This window comes from Malurus melanocephalus, unplaced genomic scaffold (genome assembly GCF_030028575.1).
Source record: "Malurus melanocephalus ecotype Western Australia unplaced genomic scaffold, MMel_1.1 scaffold_129, whole genome shotgun sequence".
Classification (NCBI taxonomy): Eukaryota; Metazoa; Chordata; class Aves; order Passeriformes; family Maluridae; genus Malurus; species Malurus melanocephalus.
The window spans coordinates 1,268,394-1,293,962 of NW_026623361.1; the positions used below are offsets into that span (position 1 = coordinate 1,268,394).

Consider the following 25,569-nt stretch of genomic DNA (forward strand, 5'->3'; position numbering starts at 1 on the left):
CAGTTTTTTCTTCCCATTGTTTCTGTTAGTGTCACAGCACTTGGATATCTTTAGCTAACTTTTCAGAAAGCCAGGCTTAGATATTTCTTCTCTAGTGTCTCCCTAAAGAATCTTGTTACATTTGGCCACCTGAAGCCAGTTTTTTATGCTTATTCACATTAGTCCCTGCAATTACTGAACAGTCACAGAACACAAGATGTGTGAGCCAAACCCACCTGCTTTTTTTATCATATAGATCAAAGAAAACAGTTGCTGACTGTCTTTTCTGTTTTTCACCAGTCCTGTACCTGGAAGGATCTGTCCTTGTATTTGAGGATGTTTTTAAACTGATTGCTTTCTACTGTGTCAGCAGGTGAGTTGGATTCATTTCTTCCACGGCACAATCATTTTGCCCTCACCTCCAGTCTGCCCTTCCCCAGTACCCAGTCCTATTTCAGACCTGTCTGTTTCCTCTGCTAACTTCCAACCTGCCAGAACAGAAGATATTTCAGATGTTTGTATCCACAGTGGGGCCAGATCACCCAGTTTCTAGCCAGGCACAGCTGTCYCTGCAGCTGAAAGCTTTGTCCATAGGGCTGATTCCACAAACACCAGAGGCACAGAACTGAGGCTAGGAGGGCAGGGGGAAGACGGCCCCCAGCTGAACTATTTATTTAAAACAGCTTTAAGCATACACTCACACACACCTCGTAGCAACYTAGCAAACCTGCTAATGGACTGTTGCCTGTGGGAGACTCCAAGCACTTAATCAATTATGGGGAATCTGTCAAGGAAAGTAGTCCTGAAACAATGCACGTTCTTTAGCCAGAATTTAAAATTWAAACAAAGTGTTTGTTTGCACAGCACAGAAATACCAAAGATAGTGGGTACAGAGATGGGAAAGACCTGTAAGGTGGTTTTCACTAGAGCAAGGTTTGATCAGCAGCTGATTAACCCTCTGTGTAATTAAACCCTTGTGCCTGCAGCCTCCTGTGTCCTTGTGCCTGGTACACTATACACCTCCACAGCCCACTTACCCCATCCTGCTACAGCAGGCCTGCTTGTGACTCGGTTATACACTTCTAGCCTCCTCTTATAAACTTATGACTCTTAAAGCAGTTWTTTCCTTTTCAGAGGAGAAAGAGATTCAGGATATGTTTACAAGGCAGCCACATTAGTCACTGGGCTGGGTGACACAATAGGATCAGTCTATCCGGGGTAGGATACGGTGTGCTGCAGCTTACCCAGCCAGCCATATTCCCTCTGTTCTGTGAGCTGCTTCTGCAGCCCGCCAAGTTCAACACTGCTGGGCCACAGCTCCTACCCTCATCCAAGAGACCATGCTCTGCCTCATCCTCATCAGTTAATAGACATTGAGCCAGCTAGATGTGCATAGACCCTATAGAATGAATATAAATTAACCCCTGTGCCTATGTAAAGATCTCTGTTTCACTAAAGCAAGGAACAGCCCAAATGCAAAATGGAATTGGGCATTTCTAGTAAAATGGCTGGTGATGAAGAAAATATGCTCGCTTCTGCTTTCCTGCAAAAAGGCTTGAGAAAGAGTCTCAGAGAGAAGGAAAGAAAAGCTCTTCTGTTAGTTCCTGTAATTGATGTGATTTCTGAGTGTTGAATACACATTCAGATGGTTCATGTGATTTCCCAGGTCATGGTCAAAAGACAAGATAAAAAAAGGAATAATTTTCTAAGAGAATCAGGTAATAAAAAGGCACTGACCTACCATTTACWGGCAGCTCATAAGAGCTTTCTTTGATGGTGAATGTAGAGGTCTGTTCTCAGGGATGTACTAAATTGTCTATGAATAGCTGGAAACAGCTTTTCAGGACTGACAGGCTCTTCTCAAAACAAATTTTGGCATGGATATATTACCCACCAGTAACAGTTGATTCAGTGGGTGGTCTGCAAGCTATTGCCCCATTAATAAAATTAATTTTTTTTTCTATGAGGGCAAATGTCCTAATATTTCCTGATTTTTAAATGTATTTTTCTTTTTTTAAAAAAGAAGGGAACTATTCATACACATGAAAATAACCAAGTCCCCTTCCTCTTTTAAACCTGATATCTGCCATGAAAAATTTTAGTAAGCCACACAACACACCAGTTTATGTCAGTGTGACAACAGAGTGCTCATCAGTGAAAGAGAACCCATGGAGTACATAATACATCAGCATATATCAGTTAACAAGGTCAAAATCAAGCCCCCTGCATTTATCTGTCAACAGACAGGGCCTCCCCAGGTCTGTAGTCATGTGCATTCTTGGGATGTACATTTGTGTAGCAGACCTCCCACTCATAAGGTCAGGTTTTTCCATAATAATTCCTTGTACCGTGTAGAACACTTTGGAAAATCTTCTATGTGTAAAATGATCCTGCACCATTCCTTGCTATCTTTTAGGGACTGGCTTTTCTAGTCCTTGTTAGAATGGGAATTGAGGCAAGAACAGGTTTGGTAAATCGTCACTGGGCAAGAGGCAAACCTGAACAGTTCACTGTCAGACCAAGTGCTGTGCTAAGTTGCTTGTGACTCAGGGTGTGTTTCAGTGACAGCCAGCTAACATCCTCGGAGAAACTCTGTCTTTTTCTCAGTAGAAATACTGAATCCCAGAAACCAAGTACTCAGAAGTCTGAGAGTGGAGAGTCGAGGGGTATGTGTTTTCTCAGTGTCATGCAGCACTTCATCACTGTGTCCCTTCACCCAGGGGTTACTCTTCCCCAGGCAGGGTCTTCTTTTCCTAATCCCTCTGTGCCTTACATGCCCTACACTTACACAGGTTTTTAAAAGAGGAAKCAGGGTACTGAGAGAGGAGTAAATAGAAAGAAGAGGGACTTCAAATCCTTTCCACATCAAAGAGATTGGCTTTTCTTATTGAAATAATTGCCACTTGCAACCCCTCACTTTTCATGGGAAGATATTTCAACCCTTGTGGCCTCCCCTGAGGTGAGAGGCATTCCTTCTGTTTTCAGAGGACAGAGCTAAGACACTGCAATGAAGTCAGTGCTGTGGCATGAAGCACCACCACAGAAGATGGTGATCTTTTGTGAAATCAGAGCAACCCAGGCCAGTACAATGTCTATGATTCCTTACCAGCCACGACTTTGCAAAACAGAGCTGATTGTGAGCCAAGCCAGTCACTAAAACAAAGTGAAGTCTGGAATTCCTAACAGGGGAGTTTATCCTTTTGCTGTTTTTTTCATTTTGTTTCTTCCTACAGGGATTTGCTGCCCTTTACCCTGAAGCTGCCACAAGCAATATTAGAAGCCAGTAGCTTTCAAGAACTTGAAATTATCTCTGGTCTGGGGATAGGTAAGTCCCTCAAAGCAGTCAGATTTTTCACTTGGACTTGTGAGAACAATGATGCCTTGCACAGACGTAATGTAACTGGAAGAGAGATGAACAAGGATGTCTTTGGAATAGCTGAGGAGGTCGGAGGAAGATGTTCATGCTCTTGATGTTCATAGAAGGATGCTGACAAAAAGGCCACTTGCCCTTTTGGCCATAAGCCTCCACTTGGGTCTCTGTCCAGCTGTGGTTCCTACGGTCTGTGTGAGCTGCAGCTTCCACCAGCTGAAGTGCAGCACGACCTCTCGGGATAACTTACACACTTTGGAAGCAGCTGGCATCTGAACTACTGTGGAAAACACAGCTATATGGAAAACACCTTTGCAGCTTCTCCTTCTGATGTGTGGGGGCAATGCTGATGAAAGTGGGATATTTTTGAATTTTGATATTTCTGCTTCCTCCTGCAGGATTTTTAGTTGGTAGAGAAATGTGTATCGTCCCAACATGTTCTCTCACCTCACACTAATCACATGCAAAATGGAATATTATTTTTAGTKACAGCACCAAACAAGCAAATTTTAGATGAGATGTATAAAGTTACAGCAATAGGAAAAGCAGTTCTGTCAACCAAAGGAGTTCTCCTTTCTATTCCTTTCCRTTTAACACACTCCACTTGAGCTACTGCAGCACTTTTATGCTCTTTGGCTTTTCAKTTTTCCTTCAGATGCTGAAAATAGCCAAACAATGGAGAAATTGAGAGTTAGCTCACTTAGAGATACTTATTAGAGCACTCTGAGCCTTCAGGTATCTATTTTTGGATCTTCTGCGTCATACCTCCCAGAAGGCAGGGGCAAACCCCACTGGGATCAGTTCAGGCAGCTTCATTGAATTTGACCAACAGATTTGCCTCTAACACTTTCAGCATCCTCTATTTTGAGTATGTTCCAATTTGTCAAAGCATCCTTGAATATGAGTGTCCAGCCAGCACTTATTGCTTATAAAAAGGTACTTTACAACTTGAGATAGCAAGTTGCATGCTTAACTTTTTATAACAAGTCTAGAAATTTGGATTAAAATGTAGGAAGTGTATCATGAATCTGCAATCTTCAGTCTAATTTGAGCCAGCAGAGACTATCTTGATTCAGGCAACAGTTTCCAGCAACTCCTGAAAGGAGAGATTAATTAAAGCACAAGCATCAAAGCAATATTGATTGTAGCCTTTTTCCTTCTCTCCTGTACTGGTGGTCATAAAAGCAGTGAGGCTTGGAACTTTATTTGTCATGGTGCTTGTCATGGAAATTTGTCATTTCATACCAGGAAAGTTTCTGACAACAGAAGAAAACCTGCCATTGCGTGCAGTCTTCCTGGGAAATGATGCTAGCTTCCTGAAATGCCATGTTGTCTTAGCAGAGTCGAACAGGCTCAGCTTCTGACTGATGCTGTTTATTGCTTCCTGGAACAAAATTGTGTGAATACAAATGGGTACACAAAAAACAAGTGCTGTGCAAAGTGGCACTCCCAAAGGAAATATAGCATTGCCTGAAATTCTCATGTTCTGCTTTGTATTTATTTCAAAGTGAAATGTGTTTCAAGGGGCTAGAAGTGAGAYGTCTATCTGCAAGCTGAATTGTCCCACAAAGGATCTGGCTGTTCCGTGTGTTGTCACAGAGGATGTATTGCAGGCCCCCTAGTCCTGACCTGGCTGGTACAGAAGTTATTTTAGCAGGAGGATTAGCATAATTGCACTGCAGAGAGCGCACATACCATCACAGACATGCCAAAGTCTCTAAGAACTGCTTAATAATCCCTCTGCAAGCTAAGGGAAGGTCCAGGACAGCAACGGGAGATGATGAAAAGGCCTTCCCTGCAGTGTGAGACAGTGTGGCTGTGGGAAATTCCCTGCAGTGTGAGGCAGCCGTATAACTTGATAGGAACACATCATCTGCTCCTTCCCAGCCAAAGTGGAGCATTGCATTTTCATCACAGTGCCTTATCCTGACCACTACTGAGAAAAATTACCAACTTCCCCTCTGTAGATTGGTTTAGTAACCATTTTCTCYGTCCATGAGACCTCACAGAATTATATTCTGACTTAAAGCAACTTCCACTGTCCCACATTTGCTGATACCCAGTAGAGTTGGAAAGCTTAAGGAAAAGGGCACCCCAGCCAGTCTCAGATGTAAGGGGGTTGGCAGTGTGATGCTAGTATTTGTGGTTGCATTTGCACATCTACTCCCAGATTCTGTTGTCAAGAGTGCTGGTGCTCCTGGCAACACTTTTATTTTAAGCTTCTTTGTTCTTCTCCCTCTCAGAGTAAGAAATCAGAGAATAAAGCTATTCTAATGTCAGTCACCCTAAGAAAACATGCTGATGTGCTTATAAAGTTGAATTTGCCATGGACACTAGCCTAGGCTGCAAGAGGCCAAATAGGCAATTTTACCCTGATGGGAATAGACTGTCTTTTAGCTCACTTCTTGAACTGAGAGCTGCACCCCATACCCAGCACTGAGGGTCATCTCACATGTGTTCATCCCCATCCACCCTCTCTTGGGCCCAGCATGTGAAGTTTTGGCAGGGAGACCAAGCAGAGGCCAGGCTTCAGGCATGGTGTGGCAGCCCCATTGTGGCTCCTGAAATCCACAAAGAGTGTGCCACCAGTGTCATCTCTGTGCTCAGGGACTAAGCATGCTAAAATAGTTATTTAGGTATTGTTTTTCTTGTGTTTCCAGGATTTCCCATCTTCCCCTTGTCCCTAAATCTGTGGGCATCTATACAGTCCTCACCCCACGAATAACCTCAGAGGTTTATATCCTTTTCCTTGGTCAGAACATATGAGGTTTGCTGGATCCTGTTTCCTGATGCTTCCATTGGGGATCCTGGATCAGCAGGACTTTAATATTGACTGTAAGCAATCGGACTTGTAAGGCAGGCTTGAAACCTTGCCTTTTGGGGAAGGGAAAAAGGTTAAATGTGATATTGAACTTACTTTAAAAATGCACCAATGCTTTTAAAATTTTTTTAGAACAGTTATTGAAAGACAAATTATAATAAGAGATTTCTGACAGAAATTACTACTTGCATGTGAAACACCATCTTTCTTTTTTAGTCATAGTTGAATGCACTGAGGTACTTAACTGTTCCTTAGCCCTTCATCATACATCATCCCTTTGTAGTCTTTTTCATCATCATTCCCCTCTGACTCCCACAGGCAGTGTCAAGGCAAGGTGCAAGGCAAAATGACCGTTTCTAAAGGCAACAATCATCCAGAGCTAGCGTCTTTAATGGTAATACTAATCTGGGGAAGGTGTTTAAAATCATGTGCTTCCGGTCTGGTTGTTCTGCAAGGCAGGATCACACCTCTGTGCAGAACACACTGCCACATGAGCTGGCTGCACAGCAGAGTCATCTTCATCTGCTGTTTCCTGGGGCATGTTGGATCCAGGCTGCCTATCTCAGACCTGCACTGTTGTGAACAAGAGGGAGACACAGCCTGCCTAGGGTCTTCACATCCTCACCTCAGGTATTCAGAGATATTTGCTTTTGGAGGGCAATGATCATTGAATAAGCACAGACCCTGTTTCACAGCCATTTGTATTTGTTACTTGTACCTTCCTGCTTGTACTGAAAATGCTGAACAGCATTAACAATTCTCACTAGGTAGGTGTCCTAATATTGGCAATGGAGAGAATTCTGGGGAAATTTCTGAGCTTATCGCCTGGCTTGAAACATTTTACACACATAAAACAGGCAATCCTTTCTTCACACTGTTTTGTGCAAAGGTTTGACAGCTTGTGCACCACTTCTTTTAACAAAAAGTGGATTTCCTACATATCATTAGCAGCTAAAATTCTCTCCAATTTTCTTTTCTCATTTTTCTTTTTGTCTTTTTTTTTTTCTTTCTCTTGACAGATTTCTGGGGTTCCTGCTTAAACCACAGAAGAAGACAAGACTTATCCCACCCGGCAAAAGACTCTGCTTTCAGCACTGCCCAGGCAGACAGCTTAAGATCTACCCAGTGTTTTGCAAGTAACACAAACCATTGCTCATGTGAAATTGAGCTGTCAATAGGAAATGACAGGCTGTGGTTTGTGAATCCTATTTTTATAGAAGAGTGCAGTAATCCTTTTCCTYCAGATGTACCTTCTCCTAAAGGCCAGGCTGAGAGCGTTGATCTTGCCCCTGCCATCATGCTGACTGAAAAGAGGTCCCCTCGACGGCCACCTCCACCTCCACCTTCCCATGCACTTGCTCAAAAACCTTCCCTGAAGCTCCCACAGGACCCCATGACTGCCTCCGAAGAAAACAAGCTACTTACTAAGCCGCTAGGAAAGAGCATCAAGGAAATGAAAATTGAGGGCRGTGACGATAAAGAGGAAGAGAGGAAGCAGAGCTGCTCTGTCAGTGAGCCCTCAGTGCTGAGCCCCAAGAAGACCTGCCAGCCCTCTGTCCCCCCGCGGAGGCGGCTCAGTGAGAGAACCTCAGAGGAGAGCTGTGGGGGTAACTCTGAAAGTTGTGAAACACTGAAAGGGGAAGGGACGGAAGAAAAACAAGATACAAGTACAGAGAGCGGAGATAAAATGTTGCTGTGCAAAAAGGCTGCAGAAATGCCCTGGGAGGTTCCCAAAAGGGCTGTGTCCCAGTTCCAGGAGACAAAGCCTGAACCTGCAGAGAAGAAGGAGGACATGCTTCAGATACAAAGCAATGYGATTGAGAAAGGAAAGGTGCCTCCTATTCCACCACCAAGAAGGAAGAGGGTTTCCCAGGTACCGAGGACCCCCAACTCCTGCCAGAYGAAGCAAAGGACAGTGGGAGAGATGGCTGTGGCCTCAGCACAGGCTGTGTGCAAGGGCAGCCCAGCTACTGCAGCAGGAGGTGCCACTTGCACTCACACCAAGACTGAACCGGGACAAGGCCACAAATCTGTCAGCTCAGCCGAACTGAAAGGTTCACATTTGTCCCTGGAGGACCTGGGAGGCAGCGCCACGGCTCAGGCATCAACATCTGAGCCAGACTCCTACTCCACCAGCAGCACAGAGGATGACCTGGAGATGCTGAGTGGTTCATCCAGTAAAAAGACACGCTCCGTGATCTTGGCCAAGGCCAAAAACAGGCTGTCCTTGGTCAACCTGTCCAACGTCTTCACAGTCTTCTTGTCTAGTGACAGGAAGCTGCAGAAGAAGATAGTGGAGCTGGCGCAGGACAAGGACTCATACTTTGGAAACCTGGTGAGGGACTACAGAGTGTACAGTTTAGAGACAATGGCAAAGCAGAGCTCCAGCACGGAGATGCTACAAGAAATCCGGCTGATGATGACACAGCTGAAGAGTTACTTAGTACAGAGCACCGAGCTGAAATCTCTGATAGACCCACCCTCCTACACCGAGGAACAGTTAGGTAGGTAATTGTGGTTTATTCATCCCTGGGCATGGTTTGGGAAGGTGAGGAGGAAGACAGAATTATGCAGACACAGGTTCTCCTTTACAGAATTATAAATCATCTCCTAAAAGCTGAGGGGCATGAATTGACATCGGCTCTGTGGCCAGCACTTGGAGAACTGCTCTAAAACCTGGACACCAATGAGGGGAAAAATCCCTTTATGAAAGTTTTAAAGGGAAGAGTTTAAGAGTTAAGAAGAGATGTGTGTTTGTGTGTGTGAGACATACATATATGTATGTAACTGTTTACAGGTGTTTTCATTCTTCTCACTCATATTCTGTGGAAGAAAAACATGCTGCTTCTCTCATTGCTAAGGATTGGACTGGTCTGTTTAATGCACATCCATGAGGGAATATAAAAAGAGCTGTAGGACTTTTTATCCCAATCAAAGCTGCACAGCTGGRAAAAGTGTGCATGCATGCATACACATTCCCCTTTGAAAAGTTATAACTGTTTATGGAGGACATGAGAACCAATGCAGCRCTATTTATGAATTCCTAAGTCGGCTTAAAACAAGCTGGGATCTGGAAGATCTAGAATATGGTGTGAACCACAGAGGTGACCAGGGATTCCAGGAGTTCCTGCAGCTCCAGGATYAGGTGGGAACCAGCTAAGTGGTGAGCCAGGAGTAAAAGGCAGTTCATTGTCAGTCTCAGCAGGCTCTGCTGATTTCCTTCTCACCCAGCAAAAGCCTCACATGATCCTGCAGACTCCCCAGCAGAGCTGACCTGCTGCTAGCCCCTTGCCATACCTAGCAGAGGGAACAGGCAGTTTCACTTCTCATGTACTTTGTGCAAAACCTGCAATCTTTGTCCCAATAACCTCTTTCTTCAAGGTAGGAAGTGTTGGGGCAGCACAGAGAAATATGTCTGGAATCTTGATTAGTAAAGGTGGAGAGGAGGAAGAAAGAAGTGTCCTAGTTATGTTTGGCAGAGCTGCGTGTGTGCAAGCATCCCACCACCTTCCCACAGATGTGCCTGGTTGTACCTAACCCTGTCCACTGACAGCTCCTAACCGGATAATGTGGCTGAGTCAGCCTTGAAAGAACTGTCTTCTTCTGTGGAGGACATGGGTTCCCACTGTAGAAGATTCACCACTTGAATTTGTTCTGCTTCAGGCTGACTGGTTCTCTGGACTCTTTAAAATAGTTATATTTTGTATACATAAATATTACTGCTCTCTGGTTCCTCTGATGAACTCTTTTGCCAATGACCTTTTCACCTCAGAGCAACAACTTGCAGTCCCTCTAGTTCTGCCTTCAGTTTCTAGGAGTCAGACAACAGACTTTCTCACAGTCTCTTATGCYTCCTTTCATCTCCTGCCAAATATTAAGCAAATGTTCAACCCACACATACAATTTCCTCCTTTCAGGTGGCGTAAGAGGTATATTAAAGGATTGGTACTTTAGAGTCCCTTGAGCAGTAAGGGTTAGAAACTTCTGAGCAGATGTTGGTGTCTGTCTCTGAGCTGGTGACTGCAGCTGCTTTCCCATCCCTGAGGAGAAAGGGGTGCTTTGATTTGATACTAAAGTGAACATCTCAAACAAGTCAGGAGAGGTCGGAAGGGACATGAGATGAATCACATCTGGGCATCTGTAAGGACAGGGCTGTGAAAAAAACACAGTTAAGCCAGGTTTCTCTTCTCTCCCCAGAGCTGGCTTTCCTGTGGCCTGACAATGCTGTTCTGGTCAGCTGGGAGTCAGGCAAAATCAGGGACTGCTGGTAGCAGGAGATCTCCTATAGCTCCAGTGACAAACACCACACACTGATGTTCATCTCCAGCCCATCCAGGACTTYTGGATAGTGTTGGTAACAAAAGGTTTAGTTTCTGGGATGTAATTTCTGTTCCCTTCTCACAGCTACGTAGTAGTGTTTGAATAGCCAACCACATACTTCCTTAGGACTTTTACTTGCACCAGTAGTACTGCATTACTTATTTATTATGTGCTTTTTTGCTCTCCCTTCTCTATGCAGAAGTGATTGCTGAGACGGCTTTGTACAAATGTGTCCTGAAACCTCTAAAGGAAGCCATTAATTCTTCCTTAAAAGATATACACACCAAGGATGGATCTTTACAGCAGCTGAAAGAGAACCAACTTGTGATCCAAAACACAACTACCACTGACCTGGGCATCACAACCAGTGTGCCTGAAACTGTTGTGCTGGAAAAAATCCTTCACAAGTTCGCAGCCATGCACAAGACCTACTCTCCAGAAAAGAAAATTGCCATCTTGCTGAAGACCTGCAAGCTCATCTATGACTCCATGGCTCAGGGAAACCCAGGTACAGCACTTCTATTGCAATGGTGTCCATCACAGGTCCTTCTCCGTGTACCAAAGGTTTATATGWTACAGCTGGCATGGCAATATTGACATTGGAGGTAGCAGTGATGGTTGGTGGAATCAGTTGTTCACAGGTAGTGTTCAGAATGGGATTATTAGGGACAGTGAAGTTCTCTGCACTAATAACAGGTTTAAGATGTTACCCGCTTAACTTTAGGCTCCACAACTCCAAAAACTAGTTACCTGTAAGAGTGTGTTTTATGGGTAATATCCTTTTTGCACAGGCCTTCACACAGCTCTCTAAATGTCTTCAGGGCTTTGTCCCAGCTTGTAGCAGAGTAATGGTAAATTCTAGGAATGGGTCTTTGGGAAAACTCTCTTGATTAAGACTTCACAAAGTTTTGCCTAAATTGAGGAGGAGATGCAGAATACGAGTAGTTTGTTACTAATTCCTGATGTTCCAGAAAATTCTAAAAGCCACTTCTTCAGTGTGAGGAAGTATGTGCTCTGAGTATAAACACAACATGGGCCTCAGGCCAACCACTAATGCAAAAATTAAATCCTTGGCCTGCAGACAGGATACATCTTTGCAGATAGACCAGGAAGTCCCTTCCTGCAGCATTCTGCCTTGCCAGTTTAAGAGCCYTTTTTGTATGCTCTGAGCTGATGACCAGCCATGCCTGAATTTGGAGAGAAGCCAGGTATTAATTTGCARTAAACTGTGGTTGTTCAAGAACTCACGGTTGCCAAAGGTTATTTTAGCTGTTCTGCTGCATTTTGTACTGGGAACAGCCTTGGAGCACTCATACAGGGATTGTAATATCCTTGCTGAGTCTCACCTCCAGGTGATCTCTTGAATAGTAAGCAGTAAGGTTCAGTGACCAGTTCAGACACATTAACAGCAGARCAAGAAACCACTCCAGGGCAGAGCCTTAGCAGCAGGGTGGAAAGGAGCCCTCACTGTCTTCGGGTATTATGAGGAGATTTGGAAATATGTGAGGAACTTGCTGTAACTTTGTTAAAATAGTTGTGTGAAGTTTTAGAATAAATTTGATTTAGATCAAGGTCTTACAAGCCTTAAAACCCACACAGTCTCCTTCTGATGCTGGTGGTACATTACGCATATATCACACCTCAGCTCAGGGCTGGAATTTCTCTGTTGAAGGAAATACTGTTGGGTCATTTTATGCAACAGAAATGAGGGGTCAGGGAAATAATTCAAAAACCCCTACATGTTTTAAATATTGGCATTTATGAAATCAGGTTTCACCGGGGTTTTCTACGTTAACCAAAGTGCTGCATTTCAGCCAGCTCGGCTATTTTCTCATGCTGAGTACTACTGCCAGCACGGTGTAGGTTGGAAGCTGATTTCACCTTTGTGCATCCACTGCCTTCTGCCTTYTGATCAGTGATGCATATCAGGGCTTGGTCAGAGGAAAACTGGCCTGGAATTATGGAAATATACCCCAGTGAATTCAGACCAGGAAAAGAGGCTAAGCGGGGAAGAGTGCTAGATTTCATCTCCTGGAAAACAGCAGACTCAGAGAGAAGTTGAGTGAAACGCCCTGCAGACCCACTTAGAAGTGAAATGTAAAACCTCTTCCTCAGAATGAACTGAACCTAGATCACTTTCATTTTCCACTGGCAAAGATAAGTATTCAGCAACCTGAAATATTGCTCTGACAGGGAATTCCAGCTAGTGGYGTGCAGAATAGCATGCTGTGGGCTGCTCAGAGCAGATTTCAGCAGGTAGGAATTCTCCTCCTGCTCTTTGCTTATCTCAAGAGAAAGAGCACAGGACCCCTTTTACTTTCAGCCAGCCATGAGGCAGCACAGTGTTCTTCACACAGGAAGAACAGAGGCCATGCTCAGCTTCCTGCACAATAGCCTCTCTTTCTTTTAGCTCCTTTTCCTCTCTGCTGAATTAAGAARTTCCCTCTTCTTCCAATATCAGAGCAGGTGGAACACAAAACTAATCATTCCCTCTGCTGCAGGACCAAAACCAGTCTACCTCTGTCAGAAAAATTATCTGTTCAATAACATGGAAACTACTTATATTATCTGTCTTAATTTACAAACTCTCAGCTCAGGCCAGGTCTTTATTCAGTTTAGGCTGACCATAGGATGAGCTGACCTAAGTATATGGTTTAATATCTCAAAGCAAAGTGCAAATACCACCTAATCAAGCACTTTTTTTCCAGACCAATATGAAAATACAAGTTTTTTAACATTTTGAGGCTCATGTACAACAGTCCAGGTTTGGCTAGGATGTTTCAAGAAGCAGCAAGTTTTTTTTTAAACTAAGAATGGGGTTACTCAGAATCATCTGTGCCTGTGGTAGTGTCCATCTTTGCACTGCTGAAAGAAACTTTGAAGTCTGCCTTGGTGACTCCATGTATATCAAGACATTTTAAGAAAGGAGGAAATCTTTGGTTTGATTACAATTTGTACTATGTGACAAAATCTGCCAGATGAATTGGCTGTGATTGGACTTCCGATGCTTAACACTAAGAACTGAATGGGTCAGATTCTCAACAGGTTCAAACTAGCATTTATTCCTCAAGCTGGAGGCCATCAGCTCATGGATCTGATTCATCACAATGAATTAGGAAGGCAAGTTCACAGTCTTTGTGATACACCTTTCTCTCAAGAGAATGCTGAGGACAGGTCCATGACAGAGTTGAGACAGGACTCATCTCTGGCTGCATCACACTGTAGGTGGCCACAGATGGGCACCGTTCCCAGCTTCTCATGACATACCCTGTGGAGTCAGTCCATGGAGCTCAGATGATCCCTCTGCCTACATGGAGTTTTCTGCTTGATGACTCAAGGCAAACACCACTGACAATATTGATTAATTCATTACTGGCTATAAAAGCAATTTAGGGGCACTGGTTCAGCTGCACGGTGTAGGCAGTGATATTAGTAAGTGAATCCTCACCAAAGGCATAATTATGATAGTATTCAGGTGTCTCAATGAGTTTTTCCAACTTCCATGCAAACTTAAATAACAGCAAGATCTGCCTCCAAAAGTATAATCTGCAATCTAAAAATCTGCCTGCTAAAAATAATAGGAGTGGTTAGTAAGAATAAAACRTATTTTAAAAAATAGGAGGGAGAAAGAGTTTGGAAACACACCCCTCCACAAAATGGCTGGAATTTTTTCTGTGGCATTATTTTTTCTGTGCATTAGAAAAAGTAAGAGGCAGGAATCATGCAGCTCTTGCATTTGGAAGGCATGCTGCAATACCCAAAGGGACTACTGGACACATATCTGATTCATGTAGAAACACTGTAGTCTTACATCGAAAAAACCAATTATTATGTATCTTTCAAACATAGCTTTACTCAGGCAAAATGTTAAAGGTACATTGTGTGATATGAGTAGAAAGAGAATTTCTGTTTTTCATCAAAAACACAAGTGACAGAGAGAAACAAGATGCAAATCTGCAATATATGTGGCCTTTGCTGGCAGTGGTGTGCATGGAGCATCCAGCACACCTGGTGCTGCCTGGGAGCTGCCACTGCGGAAGAGGACTGATGAAAAAAAAAAAAAGCAGCAACAGGCACTGGTTTATGAAGAAAAATGGTGAGACAAACCGGCCAAATTTGGAAAAGCTCTGAGTTTAGGTTGGAAGTTTGAAAGATGGGCAGACTGATTTCTAAGGAGGTTCAAGAAGAATGGAGGTACAATTTTTTTACTGCAACATTTCAAACTTGTGAACTACCTAAGATTATGAAGCTTCGTTTTTGGACCATTTGAACTGCACAGGCAGCTGGAGTATAYGTTCAAAATGATAGTTTGTACTAGCAATGGAATTGGCTGGGTAACGAAAACATCTGATTTAATAGTAATTTCTATTGCATAGCTTTACATGGCTAATGCAAACTCTGGTTTTGGAAAAAGAGGATAGGACACATATCCCATTGGAATATTTTTCTTCCTTAGCTTTTAGAAGGAAGTTTGTCACACCCTACAGAATATTAGCTGCCCTGATGCACTCCTATAAGGCTCTGCAGTTGACGAAAGCAAAGCAGGGTGTCTTCAGTGGGGTTGCTGAGCTTGTGGTAAGGCAACTGGGCTCAAATACTTCAGCAACCAGTGTAGAACCCATGCTAGAAACTCCTAACACTGTCAGAGCAATCCCATTACACTGTTTATGTCATTTCTCACTTCTGAGAAAGAAAATAAAGCTATACATAACAGGTTTACTTTCATATCTTTTGGAAGAGGATATTTGTATTTAAGTTRCTTTTAATGAAGACTGATGGGCTAGAGATTTTGGGTTTTCTGCCATCTAGCACAATTTCTTCATTTAAATCAAAGAGCCAGTTCAAATTTTTCATGGAGAACAAATTTCTCTGTTCTCTAAACCATACATTTTTGAAGTGTATTCATGCTTTCTGCATCTATTAACTTGCTTAACTCACTATATCACAAATCAAACCTTGCTGAAAGTGGTATGGGATAGATAAGAGACAACAAAATGCTCGTGCATGGAAGGAAAGTCACAATMTTTTCTTAAGATCTTGAACAAATATCAGTTAACCTTTCTGCACCTCAGGTTTCCTAGTTAAAAACTGAGGCTAAAATTCTTATTTTGTGGAGATCTGCTTCTAGACATCAAACCAGTGTTTGTAAAATATTAGAGCAAGGTGCAGGACATCATCCATGTCTGCTGGTGTTCAGAATATACACAGAGAGAAACTAAATGTATGTGTTAAAATAGGCTGTAATTTCTTTATGGAGGCTTGGGCAGAATTCCAGTTGCTTTAAATCATGTATTTAATTAATACCCATCTATTCAAGTGCTGCATCCCAGCCAGGAGCTGACGTTGTATTTGCTTTGCTATAAACATAATAGGATGAATTTGTGGCAGAAGAGAAGGCTTATTTTAAGCTTCTTAGAGATATTTATGAAATAAATGTTTCCTGACCCTGCAGGGAAGAAGGGGAAATAAAGCCAGCAAGTCATATTCGGAGTAGGACACCACCACCTTGAACAGGAAAATTCAGTCTCAATGACACTGAGACCAGTGGAAGGGTCAGAGCTACATTTAACTCTGTCARCTGCAAAAATACCCTTTTGTGAGAGACCACAGATGGAGCAAGCCACACAGGTCTAGGAATTTGGCTCTGGCCCAGCTTGGAAGTAGAGCTGCAGAGAACACCCCKGCTGCAGCTCCCAGCTGGACACTGRTTAGCACCCTGGTGCCTTCCATGGCACAGTAGACTTGTGGGTTATACAGTGCCGAGGCAGCCTCTCAGGTGTCTTGGTTCATAGGCATTATTTCATCTGTCTTTGTGGACTCCTGTTTCTGGTCATATTTGAGTTGCTGACAGCACCTATTATCCCCATGGATGGACTGGGGTACGGAGCATCTCAGGGCCATGCTTGGTCTGATGGCTGTACTTGTCAAAGCTAGTCCCTGTACCTGCAGGAGCCAGGAGAGCAGGGGACATTCAGATTCCTGCCCACTCAGGCACTTTTCCTCAGCTCCATGTGCAGTCAGTAGAGAAAAACTGTTGCAATGCCTAAAAGGTGCCATATACTGTGCCTGACCTGCCYTTGGCAACACTAGAAGTTTGTGGCAACACACAGAGTCAAAACTAGATCACTGATGATTAGTTTTGCCTTTCTCTTGTTGATAGATTCTGCTCCTGCTGACTTCAGCTTTAGATACAGATGTCTGTATTTAAAATCAGGCTTTGTATAACCACAAATGGAGTAAGGTGGTGTCTAGTAATTTATGCAGTTTGTGAGCATATAGCATATGGAACATGTGCTCTTTCCATCATTGCAGTCAGACATCCCTGCTCAGCATTTATTACTCAAAAAGAAACTGTATATCAGTTTTTCATATTTCAAGGCATATAAACAGCTGGGAGTCCAATAATACTTCTATGAAGTATTAAAGTTGGGAGAAGTTTATACCAGGAARGACTGGTGAGCAGAGCACCTAAATCAGCTTATAGAAACAAGATAGACAGCATGAAAAATAATTGACTCCGTGCCTGATTGCACATACAACCACTTCTCAGACAACAAAAAAGAAACACAGAGCTTCTGTAGGAGTTCTTGAGAATTGCCCTCTAACTTTCACTTCTGTTGACACCAGAAGTTGATAAATRGGGATATGGAATCCCTTAGTTCCAATTTGCTGTTTCCATCTGCATTAGATGGTCAGCCTGTTCTCATTTCTATTTTGGTGGCATGTACAAAAGCACCAACCCACCAACCAAACAAACAAACAAGCAACAAACACCCCAGGGTTGTTGTTTTTTTTCCAGTGGATTGGAAATTATATTGTGAAGTAGCAACTTTCTTGGATGCCCTATCAGACACAACATGAATTAGTCATGGAAGAGAAGTAGTAGGGGAAATTCTGCTAATGGTGTTGTACTGGATATCCCTTGGTCTTCAGAAAACTAGAATCATTCTACCCATGGCATTGGTCAGCAACTACTGGATCATAAAGAAGAAGTTTTTAAAGAAGGGAAAAATCCTAATAAAACGTTGGTATTTTGTATTCCTTTATACTAGTTCTACACAGAACTAACTCAGTTGGCCTCTGGTGTACTTGGAGCAAAAGGAGAATAGGGCTTTTTGCTGCATTTTTTCTGTTACATTTTCATATTTCCTTTTTGTCTTTTTTTTTTTTTTTCCTGGTAAATATTAAATAGCTGTAATTCTAAGCTGCTTGTATTAAGGTAATGTATATGACAGTAATGAATTGGACCTGTCGCAGAGCTAAAGCTTTCACAGAGACATAAGCCAAGGGAATAATAGACAGAAGAACATCCATCCAGATGTTAATGGAACAATGAAGTCCATTTATAGTTTTGCAGCAGACTTAAGGCTGTGTCTTTTAACTAAAGRCAACCATAATAAAGCAATCAGAATTGAAAGCGTTAATCCAGCTTTCATCAAATAAATTGTCTATGTTGTGGCATGTGTGGGCTCTGTTCGAAACAGACTGAATTACAGCCTTGACAATCTCTCATTCTCTAACACTTTGTTTTAACTGGATCAACTCTCTGTTCGCTAGATGTATTACTGGGTTTATTTCAAAGCCACACTTTTTTTTTCTTTTTATCAGGGGCTAAGCTCATGTTTATTTGAGGCTTCAGAAGAATATCTTTCTTTGCCAGTGGGAGAATCTGCGTCAGCTATGAATGACAAAAAAAGAAATCTGACTCATGGCAAATATTTGAAATAAGTCAGTGGGAACATTTGAGAAATAGGAATGTATGCCCTACCATGGAAGAGCATGTGTGTTACGGGCCAGTAATAGCTAGAGCATAATTTCACCAAAACTRCACCAAGAGTAGCTTTGATTCCTTGAGGTGAGACAAGCAGTTCTCAAGTGAGACACACATGAAACAACATATCCAAGTGCACAGGTGAGGAAAAACTCCCCGCAGTATGAGGAAAGACATTCAGAATGAAAGGAGATTAGGTTCAGAGGAACGGTCAACTCTGAATGTTAGGAAGATAGGTCTGGTAAGAAAATTGCTATTGTGGGTTTTCCATGGTGAATTTATGACATGTTGGTTGAAAGTGAAAGCATCTTTCAAATGAGAAAAGTTATCCTTGTGTTCTTTGTGGTTTATGCAGCAAAGTTTCAGTTTGGATTCTATTTTAAGTAGTAATGATTTATAATGATGACTGCTAGCATGCTTTTTTTGCCCTCAGAGACCCCAAAGAACTCTTACAGATTGCATAATAGATCACTTTGTCAACTTAGTTGATATGAATGCTTCAAGCACAGGAAATATCGATAATCGTTTGCACAACAATTTCAAAAACTAGTTTTAAGACCTGTGTGAAAATATATTTGTTTTCTTAGCTAGACACCACAGTTGGGAAGATGATTCCCCTTAGATCCTATTTCTTGGGAATCCATTTTTATTAGGAACATGTAGCATGATGTTTTGCCTTCTGAAGGGACATAAACAACACAGATGTCCTCAGTCCTAAAACCCACTGTCTCAAATTCCATTTTCTGGTTTTTGGTCCCACACATAGAGTGAGCCTAACAGAATAAATACCCCTAACGCAGGTAGACAATTTCCCTAGTAATACTGCCAACCTGAATTTCAGTCTTGTTCAAATCTATCTATCTGGGACAAATCTATCTCTATCAAATCAGAGGGACAAGCTTTGCACTCTTCCAGAATTGCCAYTTGTCTGCAATCAATAAAGTTTATRTTTCTTCAGTTAATTTTCAAGATCACATTTTGAAGCTTGAAGCAAGTTTAGTTACTTTTTAAGTGATCTAACATTCAATTTTCASCTTTTTTTCTTTGCTGGTGCTTTTGAGCTTTAACTTTTCAGATAAGGTAAAGTGTGCAAGGGACATGCTGTGTGAGAATTCGACACTGTTGTGTGCGAACATGGTTTTGTGGTGTTATTGGGACCACACTGTGTTTCTCTTTGCTCAGGGAAGCCCTATGGTGCAGATGACTTCCTCCCAGTGCTCATGTATGTGCTGGCCCGCAGCAACTTGACAGAAGTCCTTCTGAATGTGGAGTACATGATGGAGCTCATGGACCCTGCTCTGCAGCTAGGAGAAGGTAAGAGCACTGTGTTTGCTCACTTTGGAAATCATCATTTACTTCACTTCAGTGTTTGTGGAAGTGGGGCAGCAGGGCTCTGGGTAGACTTTGTGGATAATGCTTTAGCCAGCCTTTTCAAATCTGAAGCTCTAAAATTATTGCCGAACATTTTAACTCATTTTAGCAGTGCAGTGCCTTAAGACACAAGCTAGAAAGGCAGGGACTCATCATAAATAGGAACTGAGGTGCTGGATTAGTAACCTAAACAGGGAAATCTTGTGTTCCTTGGACCAGGGGCTGAAAAGCTAGATGGTCTTTGCTAAAAGTGAATGGCTGCTGCAAACAATTGTGTGATACTTTTATTTATTCCAATGAGAAAAGAGTACATTTCTTAAACTGTATTTTGTGCCTAAGACCATACATTATTCTCATGGTCACTCTACTCTTAAATTGAGGGAATCCTCTGACAATGTTCTCTGACCGAGCATCATAATGAGACAGAGAAAATAAAGTTAAGTTACAGAGGAATATTGAGTTTGGAAGTGACTAAAGACCTTGTTATTAGAGAGATAAATACCCCACGGAACTGTGGGACTCTAGTTTCTTAAATATAGCTTGGAAAGCACATGCTCCCCAAGTGACAATTGCACACTCTGAATTAGGAACACAGAGCATTTATCATCAAGTAGTCACTAAACTAATAAAATGGTGTTTATTTTACATTTTGCTTTGATAAGTGCTGAGGTTCTGGGAAGACGTCCTGGATGAACAGCAACAGAATAATTTTATTTATATTAAATGGGGATACAAGTCTGAAACTATGTATGTCATCCCAGCACTGTGCAGAATGGGACAAAAGTAAGTACTAAGAGAATTATTCATAACAATACAGTATATTAGCAAGGTGTTTTCTGCACAGGCTAGTTTTTCTGCTGAAAAGAATTCTTTTTCTAGCAGAAAAAAATTGTTAGCTGAAGCACAGCATTTTGTGGTCATAACCGAGGCTGGTTTTGGTGAGTACACTGCACACACTGGTTCTTCATTTCAAAGGGGCACAGTACCAGGCTGGTTACTGAAGTCGTCAGGGTTGGGGAGCTCAGAGTAGCTCAGAAAGCAAAGCTGGCTGGAAGTTCTCTTAGCTCAAAGATGCAAAGACTGTGTGAAATGTGTGCTCCAGTCAAAAGGAAAAATTCTGTGAGGGAGTTCCAGATCAAACTGACTGAATAATCACATCAGAAAGGATGCTGGGAGTAACTGCAGATATGAGGAATGGGGGAAAAAAGGAATATCTCAGTGTAGACCACTCTGAGATCACAAAGTGTAGAACTGGCAAAAGTTAACTTGAGTTAGGCCTTTCAAAGTTGAATAGCAAAAGGTAATTCAGGTTAAAGGGAATTCAGAAATTAAAGGGAATTCAGAAATTAAAAGGAAAAAGTAAAGCAGAAATGATAAAACTGTGAAATTGCATAGGTCAATATATAAAATCACTTAAATTTTGCCTCCAAATGAAAAGTATACTTGGAATTCATTTAATAGCAATGATGATGCTGACTGCTGGGGCAAAGGCAAGGACAGATTACAGGGAACAAGTGGATGGAAGTAAAGAAATTGCAAGTGGGCAGAAACCTAATTCTTAAATAAGYGGTAATGAATTCTTGTTATGGGGGACTCAGAGATCTTTCTCCCTGGATTCTGACAGAAGKGATACAGCTTGTCCAGGTACCATCACAGCTACCTCTGACTCAGCCAGAACAGGAGAAATATTGAATGACAGACAAAGGAGGGTAGTAACTATATTTAAGAGGAGAAAAGTGGCACTTTCAGGCTTCTTAGTCTATTCTTAGCACCTCTTTGTGGGAGACAGCAAAGAAAAATAAATGTTTTGGGCACAAACCTCCATAACTGTAGGACACTCCTCATCGATCCATCAGAGTAGAGGAAGTCAAATGGCAGTGTCTTGGTTTCTCCTCTTCTGCACCAGATTTTAATGGTGCTCTAAAAATACTGCTGTTAAACCAAGGGCTCTCTTTGCCTCGGCGGGCTCACCAGCGCCTGAGGAACCACCGGGACCGCGGYGGCTGCGAGGGTTGGGTGATGCGCGAGTGCCATCTAGAGACACCTGCGACTCGCGTGAAACTTGGTCAAAACGGGGATCCCTGGGCAGCTGCGAGCTGGCCCCGTTTTCCAGACACCGGGATGCTGGGACCGGAGCAGGGGGTGGCCCCGTCGCCCCGGGATACTGCAGGCTGGCCCTGCCCGAGCCTCCCGTTCCTCAGCCGAGGAAACCAGCACTTGCATCAGCCCCGGCGAGGGGCTGCCCTGCAGCCAGAGCGGCATCGCCGGCCTCGTCAGGGCCTGACTGCGCCTCTGGGCTCGAAGCCGGTTTTTACCATGGCCTAGCTGCCACCCTGTGGCTGCAATTGGTTATTTATTTCCTGCTGCAAGCAACGCCGCAGCAGCCAGGGGCTTCTGAGGGAAAAGGGCTTGTGCCACTTTGTCTTGCTTCTGTGCTTTACCAAGATTTATCCCGCAACTCTGAACAGTCCAGAAATTCCAGGTGAGAACCTGGGCTGCCTGTGTGTCAATAGAGAACGGAAGGAACAAAGGGTGACGTGATCCTGCAGGTCTGAGACATCCCTCAACAGTGTTGAGCCCCCAGGAGAYGTGGATCCAAATATTCCAGTAGTGTAGCTGGAGCTGGGGGGCTGGATCCAGGCCTTGTGCCTCTCCTGCAGCGCTCTACAATTGTTTCCCTGCATTGTGGGGRCTGCTCAGGAGCCCAACCTGTTACATGGGCCCTGTCAAGCACAACAAAAAGATGGCTCCAAAGAATAAATACCTGTGGCTTGGCTGTGTTTGTGTGTTTGTTTTCCTCTTTCTGTGCTCCCTCCCAGGACATCCRCAGCCTCAGCAGTCCTGGCAGCAGCACTGATGTAGAGCAGGAGGGGCAGGAGGGCGCTGGTCATTCSGTGTCCATCCTTTGGTCAACACCAGTGACCCCTGCACTCCCTCAGCGAGGCACAGCCGCCCTGTGTGGGCACCCGCAGGCGGGTGCGAGTGGGACTGAACGGCCCATGAAGGTGGGATGTTCATGCAAGACTTTCACCTTTTGCAGGCTCTTATTATTTAACCACTACCTACGGGGTCCTGGAGCATATCAAGAACTATGACAAAATCACTGTCACGCGGCAGCTGAGCATGGAGGTTCAGGACTCCATCCACCGCTGGGAGCGACGGAGAACGCTGAACAAGGCCCGGGCTTCCCGCTCGTCAGTCCAGGTAGCTGGCATTATATTCTATGCATGCCTTCTCAATGCTTAGAAAATTTTAAAATGGTAATTATTTTAAAACAAAATTAATTGAAATCGCCATTAAAAAGGAAAAGTGCATCTGGGGCAGGATTTCCAACCCCATGTCCTGTGATCAAATTGTCACCCACAAGGAGGCAGCAAAGGCCACGTCTCAGGTTCTGTCGCGCCTTCGCAGTGCAGARCTGAAAATGTGCAAGCCAAGGGAAAAGCCAGGGGAAAGTCTCCTGCGGGGGGGAGTAGTCCATGTAGCTGTGTAAAAGCATGGAGTTGAACAGCTTTCCCGTATTGCAGTCAAACCAGTTCCTGGTGTTCTCAGAAATTGTAAATGGTGGGTGAGATACAGCAAAYACCCATCCAGCCCTGGGTGCTGCTCCAGAAGTACCTTGCATGGAGCATAATAGTTGAGCAAGCAAATTACGCATGTTCCCAGAAGATTCCCATCACCTCCAGAAGCTGAAGGGCCATTTTCCATCCCAGTGAATGAGGGGGTAATATCAGAGACATGCAAGCCCATTCTGGCAGAGCTAAACAGTTTGCTGATGTGTTCAGCAGGCCTCTGTCCATCCCTCTCCCTGCCTTAATCAACASTAGCAATACTCCATAAATGCAGTTTGGAAGCCCACAGTCCACGCATTTGGAGATTTCACTTCTGCCAGGGAACCTCAGTATTTTCTGAGCAAAATGGTGGGATTTGTTTTGAAGTTCACAGATACAAATTGAACACACAGGTTGCACTGTGACCAAAAGCTCTCTAGATTCTGTTCCTTATGTGTTTGGCAAGACGAAAGTTGTCCCAACAGTTGTTACTGCCTGAAACAGGATGTAAGTTAAGCAGCCTTCTCAGCACAACTTCTGCTACTTCCTCGCTGATGGAGGGAAGTTCAGAGGACACACTCTCAAGCTCCTGTTTGGGTGGTTGTGAAGTTACAAGGTCACAACACTGCCATCTCTATCCTGTTTCTGGGAAGCAGGGTGTTTTCAGGTCAGATCTCTGACATTTGTTGTCTGTTATTCTTGTCTGTCACTTCTTTGCATATACTTTCTTCGGGAGCTGTAAAATRATGGGAAAATGAATCATTGCAGACCATTCTCTAAGGATATTCACTAAAATCAGGAAAAACTTTAACTTAAGTGTCTTTTTGGTGCTAATTATTTGGTAACGTGCTTGTTTAAATATTTGCTGGTTCAGAGTCTGCCAGAAGGAAGAAAGGAGAGAGTAACTAGGACATTGGAGAAGGACTGGTGGATGTTTGAGAGCTCTAGGCAGCTCTATTCAGCTCTAGGCTGAATTCTACCTCCTTCAGTCCCAGGTTACTATGTTAACTGCAAGGTCTCTTCTCATGTTTCTCTTCAGGATTTCATCTGTATCTCCTTTCTGGAAATCGGTGGTCAGTCAAGGACGCTTGCCTCCCGTCACGACACCACAGCTGAGCAGCTGAGCCAGCAGTGTGCCGAGAAGTTTGAAGTGTCCCACCCCAAGGACTATGGACTCTTTGTTTATGTTGATGACCAGTGCCTGCAGCTGGACAAAGATGCCCTTCCTCATCATATCAAAGCCTCCCTGCTGAAGAGTGAAACCAAAAAAGATTTCCATTTTATTTATAAACCAATAGACCATAAAACCCCACCAGTTCAAATTGTCAAAGAGTCAGACTTTTCCTAAGGGCTGCTTTTTTTCCTGTCTTTGCTGTCATCCTGGAAGAGCTGGGTAGTTTACTTTGTAAGATCCTCTGGGATCTGCAGACCTCAGAAGTTCTCTGGAGTGTGGCCTTCAACACAAAGCAGATGGGCTACTTGTAGATGGTGTTGAACACAGGGCATTTCTCGGCAGAGGTMATTTGCAGAAGTAAAAGGAGCCTTCAGGAGAACATTCATCCTCTGGAAAACTTGAAGTATCAAGCCTCAGGACCTCTCAGTGGCAACCAGCCGACACTGCAGAATGTAAACAGACAGTAGAGAAAATCCAGAGATCTTGCAATAAAGGTGGACTTTTACTTTATAATAAATGATGGCAGGTGTGAATCACGTCTGTGCACAAGGCCTTTGAAAGGTCTGCACACGCCTCAGTCTGTTCAGAGGTCAGACTGTWCTTGCGCCTTACAGTATCTGTTCACCCAGCTGGAATAAACTGGGCCTTGTCTGATGTATTCAGTGGCACAGTGTTGCCAACTGTAGCATAACCCCATCTCTGTCTTGCTGTCAACAACGTCTTTGTCTTTAAAATCCACATAATTGCAAAGAGTGCAAGATGGCTCTGTACTTTCACTAAGAATATATTTTCTGCCATCCATCTATTTGTCACTGAAACYAGGTAGCATAGGCATTTTCATCAGTGTATTTTTCCTAAAGATTCAAAGTTTTCACCATCAGTTTTACATGTACAGCAGTTTTAAGCACATTGGTTGATAGTGTCTGGTTAATTGTATATTTATTTCAATGTGTGATATGGTGCAATTATTATAAAATAAGCCTTTGTAAAGACTTTAATAATTTTCCCAGTGTATCAAACCAGATTAAAATTTGAAAGTCAAAAGGGGTTAGAATACCAATCCCTTTTTACATGGCTGTCATTTTCACAAGTGTTATCCTAGCTATAATTCCCACCAGGTTATTATTTCAATAAATTCAGGCTGTTGCAGACAGAACTTTCTAATTTTCCTTTTTACGTATGCTTTTAGTCATTCAATCACTGCAGACTTAA

General features: G+C 43.2%; 1 protein-coding gene across 1 annotated transcript in view; it reads left to right on the top strand.

Moving 5' to 3' along the window:
* The window catches only part of LOC130576187 (ras and Rab interactor 3-like), a 153,480-nt gene extending 127,950 nt beyond the window's left edge, over positions 1 to 25,530 (top strand). Inside the window, exons 22-28 of the mRNA XM_057370646.1 lie at positions 280 to 352; positions 3,213 to 3,304; positions 7,190 to 8,674; positions 10,690 to 10,998; positions 19,444 to 19,575; positions 22,673 to 22,836; positions 24,223 to 25,530. Of these exons, the coding sequence (XP_057226629.1) occupies positions 280 to 352; positions 3,213 to 3,304; positions 7,190 to 8,674; positions 10,690 to 10,998; positions 19,444 to 19,575; positions 22,673 to 22,836; positions 24,223 to 24,531 (2,564 nt within the window). The 3' untranslated portion in view covers positions 24,532 to 25,530. The remainder of the gene's footprint in view (positions 1 to 279; positions 353 to 3,212; positions 3,305 to 7,189; positions 8,675 to 10,689; positions 10,999 to 19,443; positions 19,576 to 22,672; positions 22,837 to 24,222) is intronic.
* Positions 25,531 to 25,569: the final 39 nt, after the last annotated feature.